This window comes from Antechinus flavipes, chromosome 2, assembly GCF_016432865.1.
Source record: "Antechinus flavipes isolate AdamAnt ecotype Samford, QLD, Australia chromosome 2, AdamAnt_v2, whole genome shotgun sequence".
In the NCBI taxonomy this organism is placed as follows: Eukaryota; Metazoa; Chordata; class Mammalia; order Dasyuromorphia; family Dasyuridae; genus Antechinus; species Antechinus flavipes.
The window spans coordinates 178,544,210-178,560,904 of record NC_067399.1 but is presented as its reverse complement, the minus strand read 5'-3'; the positions used below and the strand labels follow the sequence as shown (position 1 = coordinate 178,560,904).

The following is a 16,695-nucleotide window of genomic DNA, read 5'->3' as shown; positions in this document are numbered from 1 at the left end:
ATTAATTTTTCTTGAATAGAGTTGAAACCTGAAGCATGTGTGATATTTACACTATAAGACTTAGTCATAAAATAGCTCATTTTCCTTCTGATTCTTAATTTCTCTCAACATATATGTATATTTTTATATATATGTACTGCTCTGTTACACTTAAAATGTTAAGATAGTTATCCTCTATGATTCCTCTTTTGGCTACCAACTAGCTTATATTTTGCATAATTATAAAAGATAAAAGTTAGATCCTGATTCAGTGTGAAATTTTCAGTTTAAAAATGAGCAAATATTCTATATTTATCATACTAGGAATACCCAACATTGTTCACTGTCTGAGTTAGTCAATATATTCTATTTGATACACACATGTTATGAAGACTTTATGTTTGTAAATATGTCAGGCACTATACAGAAAAATTTAGCAGTTCATGGTTTTTAAAAAAAAAGCAATTTGGTATTTTATTGTAGTTATTTAAAAGTTTATTATAAATGAAGAAAATAGGCCTTGGAATCAACCAGTGATTTTTTTCATGAAAAATGTTAATTTTCTTCCTATTTGTCATTGTTATATATGTAGTTTGATTTATTTCGATATAAAATTCTAATTGTTATAATATTACCATAGCTCTCTGATTTAGCATATTGTTACACTTAATTTCATCTAAGCAGTAATTCTTTTCATTCTTAGTACAACTTAAAATTATTTAAAAAAATTTTAGCAACCCATTCCATATTTGTCTATCTTAAGATAAGCACATTGAAAACTCTTCTTTCTCTTGACATTGAAAAGATGCCAGTAGTGAAAACTTTTATCCATCACATTTTTTACATGCTAGTGCATCTTCTTTTATGCTTATACAATTCTTTGATAAAGAGTCCATTATTTTGCTTCTTCATAATTTATTGTTTGTAGTATGTTTTAGCCAACTCCTGGCTACCAGGCACCACTCCCTTGGCCTCTGGGTGGCAGTCAACTCTAACTTTTTTGGATACTATACAATTCCACAACTAGGCAGTCACATATTATCATCATTGGTAAATTATTAATATTAAAAAGATGGACGTTTATTTCAAGCAGTTTGGGACCATTAAAAAACTGTTGCAGTTTCCCAAAGTCCCAACTTTTCAATTTTGCTACCAACTCATTTATTGAAAATGTCTATATAAGACAGATGGACAGAGACACACACATTTTATTTATATATATATGCATACATTCACAGAGAAGCTCTTCAGATTGTTAATCAAATAATAAGTTGTTTGTTTTTTAAAGAAGATATTCCATTGTAAAGGAGACTATATGTTTTCTAATCTTTGGCTTGCTTCTAGTGCCTTGTGATGTAGGATTTTTTGCTTACATAGAAGTTCTACTTTGAATGCCCCCTTGTGGCACGGAGATGACTCTGATTTCTCAAAAGCATTGCGAGTGAAATACAAGCTTTGGCAGCTTCTATCAAGCTGAAAAGTTTTAATAGTCTGAGTTTATCCAATGATGTGAACATATGGTAGGATAGAAAAAGAAAATTACATGCAAAATTGCAGATTTGCCTTTTAAAAAAATATATAATAAATTCAGTCTGTAGCTTTCAAGTCTGTCCTGGTTGTGTTTTTCTGGTCTTCAAAACTGAAATGAATTTAAAATCAGCAAATGTTTACTAAGCATCTTCTATGGTTCAAAACACTTGCTAGTAATATAAAAATAACACAGTCCTTCATTGTAGAAGGACTTAATAAATGAATAAAGAATACGCATAAGTTAGATTAAAGGTGGTATAGTAGTTAAGAGTGCCAGTCCTAGAGTCAGGAAGAGCTGGGTTCAAATCCAGCATCAGACACTTGCTATGTGACCCTAGGGAAATCATTTAACCATGTTTGCCTTAGTTTCCTCATCTGTAAAATGAGCTAGAAAGGGAAATAGCAAACCATTCTAGTATCTCTGCCAAGAAAATCTGAAATGGGGTTATAAAGAGACTATAAACAACAGATTATAACTGCTAAAATGTAGTAAAGTGTACCTATGAGGCACCATAGGAAATTTAATTTATAGAAATAGGAAGATGAATAGAATGTAAGGTTCATGAAGACACAAACTGATTATTTTATGTGTCGCTAGTGTCTAGGATTACCTCATAAATGACAAGTACTGTTTGCAAATATTATTATATTGAGAGTAATAAAAGGTATCCCTATGAATTCAAAGGTATGTACTCTAATGAAGTAAAATATTGTTTTAGTATGTTTTTTTCAGTTGAGTCCTTTACATCAATAGCATGCTATCCCCCTGATTTTGTTCTAGCCTCTTTGCAAAATTTTCAGCTATGAATTTCATTTGCAAAACTTTATTACAGGATTAAAAAAAAATTCTGGATTTTATGGATCTTAGCAAGAAAGTCTCTTTTTTCCTGCTTTGTAGATGAATATTGCTTTCATCTGGACTTCCAAATTGGATAAGATTCAGTAGCCTAAGAAGGAAAATTTTTTCTGATTAAATTCTTAATTATTTTTAGGTTTGACTGAAAATAAATTAAGCCACTTCCTTTCCAGGATTTAAATTAAATATGGTTGGTTTTTCTTTTTTCCTTTTTTTCATGTCAGCCCTTCTCCATTGTTAAATGCTTTTGCCGTGAAATTCCACTATTTATGGTCTCTGTGCAACTAATTTCTTTAGGAGGAGAGATAGTAGCTAAAGGAAAAAAAAGTTAGCACTTTCTAAGTATGCTTTTTTTCCAAGTGAGGAATAAAATATGATGGATAGAATATTGAATTATGAGTCAGAAAAGATTAGTACTTGAATTCCTTCAGATAATTTTTAGCTTTGCAAGCACTGGTCTCTCACTCTCTCTCTCTCTCTCTCTCTCTCTTTCTCTCTCTCTCTCTCTGGACACTCAGTTGCTCCATTTGTTGAATAGGAAAAATATTTGTATGATACTTATTTTAAAATATTGCTAAGAAGTTCAAATGGGATAATGTGCTTAGTAAACCTCAAAGTTTTATTAGCTTTGTTAACAGTAAGATCATGAGATACTAAGAGTAGTACACATACTTATTTATATACATAGATATTTTGTGTATATGAATGTTTATGCACATGCATATATCTCCTTTGTCTAGTCACTTAATCTCTTTGAGCCTTAGTGTCTTCTTGTACAAAATGAAGATTATAATGCTTAAAAATTATCGTAATACATAGAGTAGAATTTTTTTTTATTTTAATATCTTTTTATTGATAGAACACATGCCAGGGTAATTTTTTACAGCATTATCCCTTGCATTCACTTCTGTTCCGATTTTTTCCCCTCCCTCCCTCCACCCATTCCCCCAGATGGCAAGCAGTCCTTTACATGTTGAATAGGTTACAGTATATCCTGGATACAATATATGTGTGCAGAACCGAACAGTTTTCTTGTTGCACAGGGAGAATTGAATTCAGAAGGTATAAATAACCCTGGAAGAAAAACAAAAATGCAAGCAGTTTATATTCATTTCCCAGTGTTCTTTCTCTGGGTGTAGCTGCTTCTGTCCATCTTTGATCAATTAAGGCTCTCTTTATCGAAGAGATCCACTTACATCAGAATACATCCTCAAACAGTATCGTTGTTGAGGTATATAATGATCTCCTGGTCCTGCTCATTTCAGTCAGCATCAGTTCATGTAAGTCTCGCCAGTCCTCTCTGTCTTCATCCTGCTGGTCATTCCTTACAGAACAATAATATTCCATAACATTCATATACCACAATTTACTCAACCATTCTCCAATTGATGGACATCCTTTCATTTTCCAGCTTCTAGCCACTACAGCTGCCACAAACATTTTGGCACATACAGGTCCCTTTCCTTTCTTTAGTATTAGAGTAGAATTTTTAATGAAAGATAAAGAAGGTATTCTTCACTCCAGTTGGAGAATTATGTCAATATTTTTGGGCCCCTGGTTTGTAAAATGAGGAATTTGGACTAGTAGCTATAAGGTTCCTTCAGCTCTAAATATTTCATCCTTTGAGCCTTAAGATGTGATTGTTGACCCTTATTAGTTAAAAATTCCCCTTGTTATAAGCTTTTGAAGAATTTTAATTCAAAAAGATTTAGTCACAAAATCATGAGGAACACAGAACAGTGTGTGTAATGTATTGTTCTTAGATGATAACTATATATCTATACAAGTCTTCTCAATTCATCTCGAGTATTCCAATAGCTCTCATGTCATTTGGTAACCATGTGATATCTGGAGTTTTTGTTTTATTTTTAATGATTATGTTGATCATGTTGAGATGCAAACAGGCATAATAGATAGAAATCTGGCCTCAGAGTTAGGAAGACTTGAGTTTAGATCTTTTCTCTTCATGAACCCAGTTAGAAAAGTCACTTGATTTTAGCCCTCTGTATGACTATAAATTGTAGACAAAGAATACTGACTTGCATTGGTACAGATTTTTTTTTAACCCAGAAAGTTCCCTATACTATGAAATCACAGATCCTGTTTCTTTCCCTATACCCTATGACTACATTAATTCTTTTTCTCATGGTGAACCATATTTAAATCTCTGACATAAATTCAATTTGATTGTGATGAATTTTTAAAATGTTGCTGATTTTTACTCTTAATATTTTTTGAATCATTATGTATTAATAATCATTGGCTTATGGTTTTCTTTCTTTGTGTTACTTTTCCCTAGTTTACATATTAGTACTATGGTTGTCTCATTAAAGGAATTAGTCATAAATTTTTCTGTATGCGAATCCCAAAAGGGAATTTTTTTTTTTAAAAGGAAAAGGACCTGAATGGTACCAAAAAAACATTTATAGCAGCCCTCTTTTTAGGGCAAAGGATTAGAAAATTAAGGGGATTCTCATCAATTGGAGAATGGCTGAATAAATTATGGTATGTAATTATGCTGGCATATTATAATTCTGTGGGAAATGATGAACAAGATGTTCTCAGAAAAAACTGGAAAGTACTCTATGAACCTTAGTAAACAAAGTGAAATGTACTGAGATAGCAATATAGGTGGAAATATCAGCTGTGAAGACTTTGCTCTTCTTAGCAATGTAATGATCCGTGATTAATCTGAAGGACTTTTGATGAATTGTGTCTGAATACAGATTGAAGCATACTCTTTTTTTTTTTTTTTAACTTTATTGTTCTTAAAGGCTTTTGGGGGTGGGAGGGTCTCTTTTCTTTTGCAACATGACTTTTAATGAAATGTTTTGTATAACTTGACTTCTTAATGGGGCTTGGGGTAGGGAGGAAGGGAGAGAATCTGGAACTCAAAAGTTTTAAAAACAAATGTAAAAAAAATTGTTTTACATGTAACTGGGAAAAAGAAAAACATTAAAAAAATTTTATGTATCAGTTTTTAGAACAATTTGTGTAGTATAGCTATCTTTTTGTTTAGAAGTTTATGGTAAAGTTCATCTTTAACTTCATTTGTGCCAGTTATTTCATTGGTAGTTCCTTTATATTTAATTTATTTATAGCTAATTTTAAGTTCTTTCTGAAAGTGAATTTATTTATTGTAAATTTTATTTTTCTAAAGAAGGAAATGAATGAAAAAAATCATTTATCAATTAATTCTGTGTTCACATAAACCTTCACTTCCTTTAAATTTCAGTTTTACTGACATGATTATCTATAATAGATTATGCTAATTCTTTTTTCTGATGTGATTTTATCTTGTTCATTTTATATAGTAATCTGATTTTTCTTCCTTCTTTTTTAATAAGATAAGTTAAGGATTACTTTTTGACAGTAGTTTCCTAATAGGTAAACCTTCTTAAATTGTCTTCTTTTTCCAACCCATTTTATATAGCTATCAAAATAATTAGAGTGTATCTCTAAGCATATTATCCCTTTTGAAGGATTTTCAGAGTCTTCAGTTTGATCTTTAGAGCTCTTCACATTTTGGTTCTGTCCTATTTCCAGATTTATTTCATGTTACATGTCTTGGCATACATAATATTTCAATCAAACTCTACTATTTGCTTCTCCCTCCTCTCTCCTCCCTCAGTGCTTTTGCATGTTTTTCATGCTAGAATACACTACTTGTCACCACATAAAAATCCTTTCTTGATTTCCTCTAATTTGGTGATTTTTCTTAGATTATAGAATATATGTAAGTGTGGTAAAGAAGAATATAAGCTATTCAAGAATAGGTCTGTTTTTTATTTGTCTTTTTATTCCTGGTTCCTTGAACATAGTTTATAATTACACATTCATTTAAAACAATCTAAGTAACTATTATTGTAATATATTTTATTTTTAATAATAGCTTTTTATTTTCAAAACACATGCAAAGATGGCTTTGAATTTCAACACTCAACCCTGGAAGAACCCTTGTATTCCATATTTTTCTCCCTCTCTTCTTCCCACCCTCTCATCTAGAGAGTAAGTAATGTGTAATACATGTGTAACAAATTTTAACAATTATATTATCTTCTGTTGTCTTCCTTCAGAAGACAAGCATAGTGTAGAATCAATAGTGGAATCACAACTCTTTGGTTCTAGTGCAGATTTTCAATACCTGAATGACCTTAGATAATTCCTCTGAATAGCTCCATTTTTCTTATCTATGAAATGGATGATTTGGATTAAAGAATCTCTTAAATTCCTTCCTGCTTCATTGCTATCTGGAATCACCAAACCTCAGCTTTGTCAGAGTCCCTAGGAGTCATCTAGCCCAATTTTTTTTACAGTGCAGGAATCTTTTCTAAAACATCCCCCCCAAAATGGTGTCTATACTTCTGGTTAAGCAACTTCAGTAATGGAAACTCATTGCCTCACAAGAAAATTCTTTTATTCTTTATTTTATCATTTGATATTGTTTCATCTTTTCCTGTGCTATACCACTGTTCTTCATACTACTGTGACCTTCAATTTCCCTCGCCCCAGTTTTCTTCCAGGTAATATTATCTCTTCACTGGATAGGCCTCCATATATTAACTTCATCCCAAATCCCTACTCTTTTATTCTGTTATCATTAATCATATCTTGCCAAACTGCATTTGTGAATTACACTACTTGTACTCTTCTCATTCTCTATCTTTAACCCTATTGACATTGAATGCTAAAGAAAATCGCAAACTTTTGCTCACTAGGTCTGCTAAAATTTCACTGTATCAAGGTTGTGTTTACACTTCCCTTATAAATTATCTATCTGGCTCCCTATGTAGCATTTTTTTATGCCTCTCCAAACTTCTCATGGTTTTCCTTCTTTCACCCTCTCAGCTGAGAATGTTTCTTCATACTGCACTTGGAAAAAAAAGAGACTTCTTTCCTCTCCTTTTCATTTTACTTTACTCAAATATCTTTTCCCACTGACTCTTCCTTCACCCTATTTCAGGTGAAGCATGTCTCTTTTTCAAGGCAAACCCTTATACATGGATATATATACACATCCCATTACATTCCATTTCTAGTAGAATGTGTTTGCTACTTTCCCCACACTCATTTATTTTTTGACCCTGTCTATTTGCTTCCCTGCTTTCTGTAAATATATCATTTAACTGAAACTGCTCTCCCAGGTTACCACTGATCCTCTTCCATGCCAGATCTGACAGTCTTGATTCAATTCTCCTTCTTGACCTTTCCATAGCATTGGTTACCTACTTTTTCTTGATATGCCCTCTTTTAGGTTTTCTGGTACTCCTGTTTTATTTTTCCTTTTGCTTATCTGACGGTTCCTTCTCAGTCTTCCTTGTTGGATCTCCATAGCTACATCATGACTTTTAACCATGGAGTGTTTCCCAAGGCTCTATCATCTATATTATTTTATGTAGAGTTTTCATCTCTGTGCAAAAAATTTTCAGAACTACTTGTCCAGTCTTACTCTTTCTGCTGACTCCAGCTACCTATCTGAAATTTCAAATTTCAAACTTCGAATATGTCCAAAACTGAATTCACTAAATTTCCCTCTTCCTAACTTATTACTGTTGAAACTTCCACTATCCAGTCACCTACATTCATACTCAGTTAATCTTTGATCCTCTCATTCCTCATGTCTAATGTATTGTCAAGCTCCACTTTTCGCAATATCTCTCTTATATGCATTTTCTGACACTGCTTTTACTGTGTTGTAGATCTTCATTTCCTAATCTAGCTTGTCTTTTCTACTTTGAGTAGGTTAGAGACTACTACTACTACTAGTAGTCAATACTCCTCTTTTATCCCATCAGTGGTCCTTTGATACCTCCAGGATTAAATATAAAATATTCCTTTGGGATTGTAAAGTTCTTCACAGTCTCCAGTCTTCTTAACATTTTATTTTTTTCTGTGTATTTTATAGACCAGTGACACAGGCTCTGTAACATAACACTCCAAGACTGCATTTTCTCTGAATGCCTCCCATGCCTAGAGTCCTCTCCTTATCTTCACCTTCTGGTTTCCTTTAGTTAAAATCTCACCTTTAAGAAGCTCTTTCCAGTCCCCCTTAATATTAGTGCCTTCTCTCTGAGATTATTCCAATTTGTGGTGGGTGTGTCTATACATGTATACACATACACAATTGTCTATATGTTTTTTTCTGCATTAAAATGTGCCAGGGACTCTAGGGAAAGAATTCTTGAAACCAAAAAAAAAATTCTTGGCTTATCAAGGAAAATCATTCCATTTTAATTTTATATTAAGGCAAATTTCTATGTAAATTGACTTAAAATACATTCTACCTTAGTATGCTTTTGTAGAATTGGGTAGGGAATAAGTAAGAGATCCATCTATATTTATAATACAAAGGAATTTGTAAAGTTCATTTACAAAGAATTGGGTTTTCAAACATTTTCTCCCACATTGAAGATTAGTTTTAAATTGTGAGTATACACACACATACTTATTATGTATATACTAATGTATGTATTTTTTAGTTAAAAGATGTTTAGTTTGGTGTTTGTTATATTCCTTAGTGGAACATGGCCTGTGGTGTGGTTTAGATATATAGTGAATCATGGATAGCCTCACTCATCAATGAGGATAGCTTATTGAGCCAGTAGTTCCAAAGCTTAGTATGTTAAATCCCTCAGCTTCAGACTGTAGGATAGATGGTAAGAAGAGTTGGGATAAAAACCATGGTCTATTCTGATTTATAGATATATATATATTTATATATATAATCAAGTCTCTTGTACCACTTAAACATAAAATTACTAGAGGAACCATTTATTTGAAAGAGTCATAATCACATGGTTAGACCCGGAAAGGCACTGAAAATCCAATAAAAAGTTAGTGGGGGCAGCTAGATGGAACAGTAGTTAGAGCACCAACTCCTAAAAACAGGAGGACATGAATTCAAATCTGGTCTCGTTTAACAATTCCTAGCTGTATTACTCTGGGCAAGTCACTTAACCCCAATTGCCTCAGCAAACCAAACCAAACCAAAAAAAAGTTAATGGCTCCAAGTATTAGGAATTGAGAGTGCAAAAGAACTTTGTTAAGTCTTTTTCACTCATGTTAATTGAACCTTCCTAAGGAAGATATTATTTATAAATGAAATCTTAGTGATAAACTAGTCCAATCCCCTTATTTGTGGAACTGAAAGTTACATAGGTAACAAGTAATAAAATCAGTATTAGAAACCAATAGTCTTTCCAAATACTCACAAATATTGATACTTCCAATTCTCCTTTTCCTACCTTTTTTCCACTATCTCTTGTATTCACCCCTCAAATCTCATCCCACAACTTTAGTCTTAAAGCTCATCACTTTTTGGAGACTTCAAGTTAAGCACTTTTTGTTGACTCTTAACAATTTACTCCCCCAAAATTATACTTGGAATATAAAATTACATTACAGTCCTCCACCTCCCATCCCAAATCTAAACTTTTCTATCTGTGGATAAAATCCTGGGAAGATAGCTTGTAAGAGCAAGGTAGGAATTTTAAGAATAAGTCTGGGGTAGAGATTTTCTCAATAACCTGAGGGATTGCGAGGGTAAGTGTTAGAGAGGAAATTGATTTGAAATAGGTAAAAATTTAAGATTGTGCATATTTTGGGCTATTTCTGGTAATGAACCCTCTATATAAATTTAATTTTTAAGTTAAAATAGATACAAATCTATTCACATAGAATAGTTTTGTTTAATTCTTTATTATTTCACTTTTGTGGAATTTTGTTTTTCCTTCCTTAGGCCTTGCAGTGTTAAAACATGTCTTGACACCAAGAATAAAGGCAACATATGTTGCTTTTGACTGTATGAAAAATTACTTAGATGCAATTTATGATGTTACAGTAGCTTATGAAGGTACTGTGGATCAAACGGGAAAGAGAAAAGAAGCACCTTCTATGGCTGGTGAGTGATACTCTCACTTTGGTAATTTAATTTTATTTTTTAATGGAACTTTGCATAGATGTATAAGTTTTATCAGATGCATTAAAAAATGAAAATTTTAAAATTAAATTGAAATTTTATAACCTGAGTTTATTTCCCATTTAATCTGTAAGCTTCTTGATGGTATATACTATACTTTTGCCTTTCTTTCTATTTGTAGAAATAATGTAGTACTTAGTACTTTGGACATGTTTAATAAACACTTGTTGACTGGTTTAGAATCCCTAGGATGTACCTTCTCTTCAAATACAGGGATTCCATAATTTTTTTTTTTGAGGCAGTCATCTTCTGCAAATTACAATAATAATTTTTAAAAAGCTCAGAAGTCATATTTCTTCCCATTGGAATTTTCCCATTTCTATTTACCCTTCTACTTTTATATTCCTATATGCAACTCTTTTTTTTTTCTTTTTCTCTAGCACCATAACCAAATAATGGTTGTATAGCCCCAAATTTCTTTCCTATTCTAGGACATATGCCTATCTAGTTAAAATACTGTTCTAAAGTGTTTGGCTAGGAATTGTAGTAATTAAATAATACTTGGTCAATTATATTATACTGCTTCATATTTCTTGGAAATTTTAGAGCAATAGACTGAACAGTTAACTAATTCCAATGAGTGGGAAAACAATTAGCTGAACCATCAAGATTTCAAAGGGTATCCCGCTTTTGTTTAGATTGTATTATAACAGGTAGGGAAGATTACATCTGAAGAGAAGAATTGGTCTTGCTGCATTCTAACTTCCTTTTCCTTTGTAATCTAGAATCCCTAGTTTTTTCAACTGTCTGACTTTCATAGGATCTTTCTTGCTTCATCATTGTGAAAACAGATTCAAAATCTTAATATCTGCCTGTCATTATCGGAATTTTATAATTTTCTTTGTTATTATGTGAAAAATATAATTCATCATCACTTTAATTATAGTGCTTCCTAAAGTTATGGCAGAAGTAAAATAATCAGATTTCTACTATTCTGTATCAGTATGAAAAACAAAAAGCATTAGTTTTCTATTTGTTTTATTAAAACAGAAATGAGTTTCATATCTTTTTTTTCTTCAGAATTTCTCTGCAAAGAATGTCCAAAAGTTCACATTCATATTGATCGCATAGACAAAAAAGATGTCCCAGAAGAACAGTTGTCTATGAGAAGATGGCTTCATGATCGCTTTGAAATAAAAGATAAGTAAGTGACATGTATACATACTTAAAACCATTCTGCATGTGATTGAACATCTTCAACCTTCTCAAGAAAAATTTTATGCAAATAATGTCTATAGATTTATGAGTAAATAAAATGTCTTCATTTTTATGTCCTTAAAAGAATTTAAAAATTGAATTGATGGGATTTTTTTTTCCATTTTGAGTTATTTTCCACACATAAATACAAATTTTTTAAGGAAAAAAAAGAATTATTTTATCATCATTAACAGATGAAACAGAAAAAATACAAAAATGCCTTTAGTCTTATGTGACCCTTTTCTGCTTCTGGCATTGATGGTTATGAAAAGGAGAGAGTAGATCATGAATTGGATAACTTTCAGACCATTTGTAAATATTAATATTCATGAGATTTCTTGTTCAATTCCAACAATTGTATATTATAGAATTTTATTCTATATATTTAATTCCATGTGTATTATTTATTCCTTGTATATTATGGAATTTTAGTCTTAATATTCTCATTTAAATGAAGTCTTTATTCAATTACTCTGTTTTTCCCCTTGTATAGTACCCTTATAGTCATTATCCTACCTCCTTCTGTGCCTAGTGTTACTTTGACTCTGCTGCCTGCTTTCTTCTCTTAGACCATTAGGATAGGATGAGATTTGAAGATCTCAAAGGGTGAGTGTCTTCACTGTAGGGAGACTGCATGGTTACTGTAACTAAGCCCATTTCGCCAACTCCATTATTTTATACTTCTCTTTCTTAACAGTTGTGCCTAGGCAGACCTTGGAGGAGGCTGGTTGGATTCACAGGTTCCAACCCACAATGAAATTGAGAAAGAAGTTACCCAGGAAAAAAACAAAAACCAAACAACTTTCTGCTTCTATTTTATGTATCTATAGGTTGCTGATAGAATTTTATGATTCACCGGATTCCCAAAGAAGAAACAAGTTTCCAGGGAAATGTATTAATTCCAAACTAAGCCTCAAGAAAACTCTGCCATCTTTACTATTCTTAGGTGGTCTGACTGCTAGTATGCTCATGACAGAATCTGGAAGGAAATTGTATGTGAAAACTTGGATATATGGAACCGTAATTGGCTGCCTGTTGGTTAGTATTAAAGTGTAAGCAAATGCTGTCTCCAATCAGTGGAATGTGCTATTCTGCCTCTTGAGAGGCAGCTGCACATTTCACCAAACTGTTTCCTGAATTTATAAAGAAGTGTAAATAAAGCCTTATTGATTGAACATTGGATAAGTTACAATTTGTGACTTCAGCCTATTTGTGGTTGGTCTTGGATAAGCATACGTAATTTTACAAGTTTACTCCTGAATTTGCTGTAAAGTGAATAGATACATTGAGTTATGTTATACTTTGCTTTCCCCATGAACTTAATGTCTGTGTTGGATGAATTACAGAAGATTAATGGAAGTGTACAGCTTGTTATTTTTTATGTAATTCAAGTGGAAAATATTCCTGATAATTTGCAGTATATATTCTTCATCTTTTTTTTGTTATTTCAGGTTTTTTCCTCACAACTTGTGACTGCATACTAATTGCAGCTAACAAAGGTAGTGTTTTTCAGTTATGTGACTTTTTTTTTTTTTTTTTGGTTCAATGTGTTTTTTCACAGCAGTCTAAAAGATTAGTACTTAGATCATGAAATGTATAAAGAAACAAAAAAATGTTTATGGGGAAGAAGCTCTGTTTAGTCTTTTTATTATTGCATTATTAATTGGTTTAATTATTTACATATGCAAAACATTTTAACAGTCTCTTTTAATCAAAGCAGCCTAATTTGCACAACTCTGTATTGTGCTTAAAAGAAAGTGTAAAGTATAATGAAAATTAAGTCTAAGCTAAAATTGTGACCTAACCAAATTGTAGGAAAGCATTTAAAAAAAAATTGTTCAGTTTAATAAAGATTTCAGTTAAGCTAAGTAGAACATACGTGCCATAAATAGTAGGTCATTTAAGTTTTCTATTACTTCCATAATTATCTGAGTAATCAGTTTGAATTGTACATTCTCTTACTCTTGAATGAGTCAAGAGTATATTTGAGGTAACATAAAACACTCAAATGTTTCTACTAAACTTTTAAGCATGTGCCTTTTGTCTCTTAGACTGATTTTTAACTTGATATTTAGTAAAAAAAAAAAAAAGATTTTTATTTTATTGTATTTTCAGTAATTTTCACTTGAGATTGTAGTGTTGATATGTATGATTTACCCAGTACATTATTAGTAAAAAAAAATCCACAGTCAGCCAGTATTTGTCCTGCTTAAAATTGAACCTTTTGTATGGAAGTTCTGACTGCTACTGCCAATGTTCTTTGTAGTTGCCTCACGTCAAGAAATTTTTGTTCCTAAAGGCAAAGGGACATTTATTCCATCAAGCAGGACTAAGGGAATGATCTTCCTTTAAAAAAAAAAAAGTATTGGGTTTTTCCCCCAATTCTGTTGAAAATTTTGACCTGGCCACAAAGTACATGATTAACATTTTTCTTCTTGATTCTATAGTTACTTTTATCTTTAATGGGATCTTTGAGGCTTATGGAATTTCATTAAGAAATTGCATTTTGACAACTGTGTCATTAAGCTCATCATCTATAGAACAAGATGTAGTTTTAAATAAATGTTTTGCTTTTGTTTTATTTCCATTCATTTATAGAACTTCTCTAAAGGTTCACAATTTTAGGTTTAGATTTGTTGACCCTGGGTTTTTGTTACTAAATTTACAGTGTCAGTAACTAAGGCAAGAGACACTAATTAAATCTTGGTGAATCATGAAAACAATTACAGTGGATAATGTTTTAATAAAATACAGTCTGCTTCTACGAACCAAGAGTGAGTAAACTATTTTGAATAGTAGCTTTGTAGACTCAAGTGTGGCATATTTTAGCAGCATAGAATTGGTTTAACTCTGACACAGGAAGACCTGTGTGCAGTCTTTTGATGCCAAACTTATTTGAAACTTTCTTTCATGTGAAGTTTAAAATAAATTTTTTAATGTCTTTGGAAATGCTTTTAAGACAAATGCAGACAGAGACATGCTTTTAAGATACAGGTGCAGATGATACAGACAAAACTGACAGACAAACACACACCCCACCACACCACACACATACACTCCTCCTCCCCTCCACAAATGGTTAAACTTAGAATAATGCCAAGCTCCGTACAAATAATTGTGAAAACTTATTTTTCACCTAATAACTGGGTATCCAATTGATGTACCATAGGTAAAATTTTAAAGTTCATTACTGTTTAAATTATGTACATCTCCAGTTATACAAAGTTAGCAGTGTGACTAGATTGAAAATCATCTTGAACATCCTACTTCTGACTACGCTGATAATTTTTTTCTCACACGCTGGAAAAGCATAATAAAATAATTGTTTTATATTAAGTTCATTTGCTTATGTATCAAAATGTTTGAAAAATTAGTTACTCCTAACATGCACTGGTAATAACTTGAATTTTTCCTTATAAAAGTCAAGAAAACCCCCCCATGCTCATATATTTTGTTTTTACTTTTAGTAAAATGTTCTCATGAAATATCTCTTTAAGCTTTTGTTTGTATCATTATTGTTTGCAGCTGAATTATTGCTTAGTTATTCTTTACAAAATACAATCACTGTGCATGCATTTTATGCTTTTTAGCAAAAGGGTTTGTGTGAAAGTCGGCAAAATAAAAACTTTCCTTGTCTCTTATGTCTGTGCTACTTAAAATTTTGTGAGCCTGAAATAGTTCATGAGCGAAGAATAGATGTTGTGACTAGTTATGTTTTGAGAATTTTACAAACTGGTAAGCCTTTCTTTTCTAAGTTTCTAAGTTAGGAGAGAGCTATTTTTTCTAAGGTGATTATACCCAAATGCATTTTTTTTTCCCTGCACATCTAAGTTAACAGATTTTGGAACAAACTTGCTGACAACTTTATGTATAGTTATTAATGCAACAGTATACTTAACCACTTGTTGATTGAAAAAAGTCCAAGGAATAAGATTGCCAGTTCCAAATATTTTCACATTTTCTCCAAATATTTTCACATTTTCTTGTCCATATTAAATCAATATGCCAAGTAATTTTATTAGCCACCTTTTATTCTTTTATCATTTTTATAATTTTAACTAATGAATGATTTTGCTGCTCTAAATACAGAAAGCAAGGCATAATTCTATGCAATTTCCCTTTTAGTTATTTAATTAAGATGGCCAAAATAACCAAATTAACAATTTCATTGCAGATGCTTAGAAACTTCTTGATATGTGTCAAATATATATTTCATTGAAAACTTAGGTTTAGATAATATTTCATATATAATTTCAAGACAGTTATTTGAACTCATACAAATTCTATATGTGATGAAATACAGTATTGGAAAAAGGATATTTTTGACATTTTTTTCTAGGAATGCAAAATGTTTTTCAAGAACTTCTTTCTATTGCATAGAAATTTGTCTCAGTATAAATTACATTTTAAGATGTAGTTGGGCCAGTTTACTTCTGTTAAGTAAAATATATTTTCAGATAAGAATTAAACTAAATCAATGATATAACATGCCATTTAAGGCAACTTACATCATATACCGACTTATGATAGAAAAAATGCAAATGAAAAACTTGGAATTTGATCATCTTGATTGAGGAAGTTTCCAAATATATGATAGTACATAAGCAGAAGATCTGAATTAGTGGATTTTTCACTTTTCAGCTACATAATTTGGAATACTGTTAGGCTTTTTTTTTTTTTTCATATTTGTCACCATGAAATGCCATGTTTTTCAAGTAACTTTAGTGTAAATGAATAAAACATTTTACATTTTTGCAATAAGTACATAATTCCTAAAGTGCTTGAACATTAAGTCAAATGATTTTGTCATAATCCTGAATAGAAATTCAGAAACTTTTGTAGGAAGCCACAAAATAAAAGAAAGTACTTTTAACCCCCTATTCCATTTTTTAAAAACGAGTATGGTTTGGAAGGAGGGGACCTGGAATGAAATTCTGGCTCCAGCCTTTATTAGCAACATGACAATGGACAAGTTTCCATATCTGAATAAAGTGTATATTGCCTACCTCACAGGGTTGTTGTGAGGAAAGGTTGTTGTGTTGTAAAAGTTAGAGTGCTTTAGAAGTTTGAGTTATTTTTAAAATGGTAATGTGATACAGTGAGCCTTTGTAAGAATTTGTTAATTATTATTATTTCATTACTCTTTTTAATAGTG

At 31.5% G+C, this 16,695-nt stretch overlaps 1 protein-coding gene across 3 annotated transcripts in view; it reads left to right on the top strand.

Moving 5' to 3' along the window:
* AGPAT5 (1-acylglycerol-3-phosphate O-acyltransferase 5) overlaps positions 1 to 15,181 on the top strand; it is a 60,011-nt gene extending 44,830 nt beyond the window's left edge. For 2 of the 3 annotated variants that reach the window (XM_051975991.1, XM_051975993.1), the window contains 4 exons: positions 10,104 to 10,265; positions 11,364 to 11,487; positions 12,371 to 12,578; positions 12,992 to 15,181. In XM_051975991.1, the coding sequence (XP_051831951.1) occupies positions 10,104 to 10,265; positions 11,364 to 11,487; positions 12,371 to 12,578; positions 12,992 to 13,024 (527 nt within the window). In that variant the 3' untranslated portion in view covers positions 13,025 to 15,181. Of the gene's footprint in view, positions 1 to 10,103; positions 10,266 to 11,363; positions 11,488 to 12,370 lie in introns of all 3 variants that reach the window. The other variant, XM_051975992.1, reaches the window with a different exon arrangement.
* Positions 15,182 to 16,695: the final 1,514 nt, after the last annotated feature.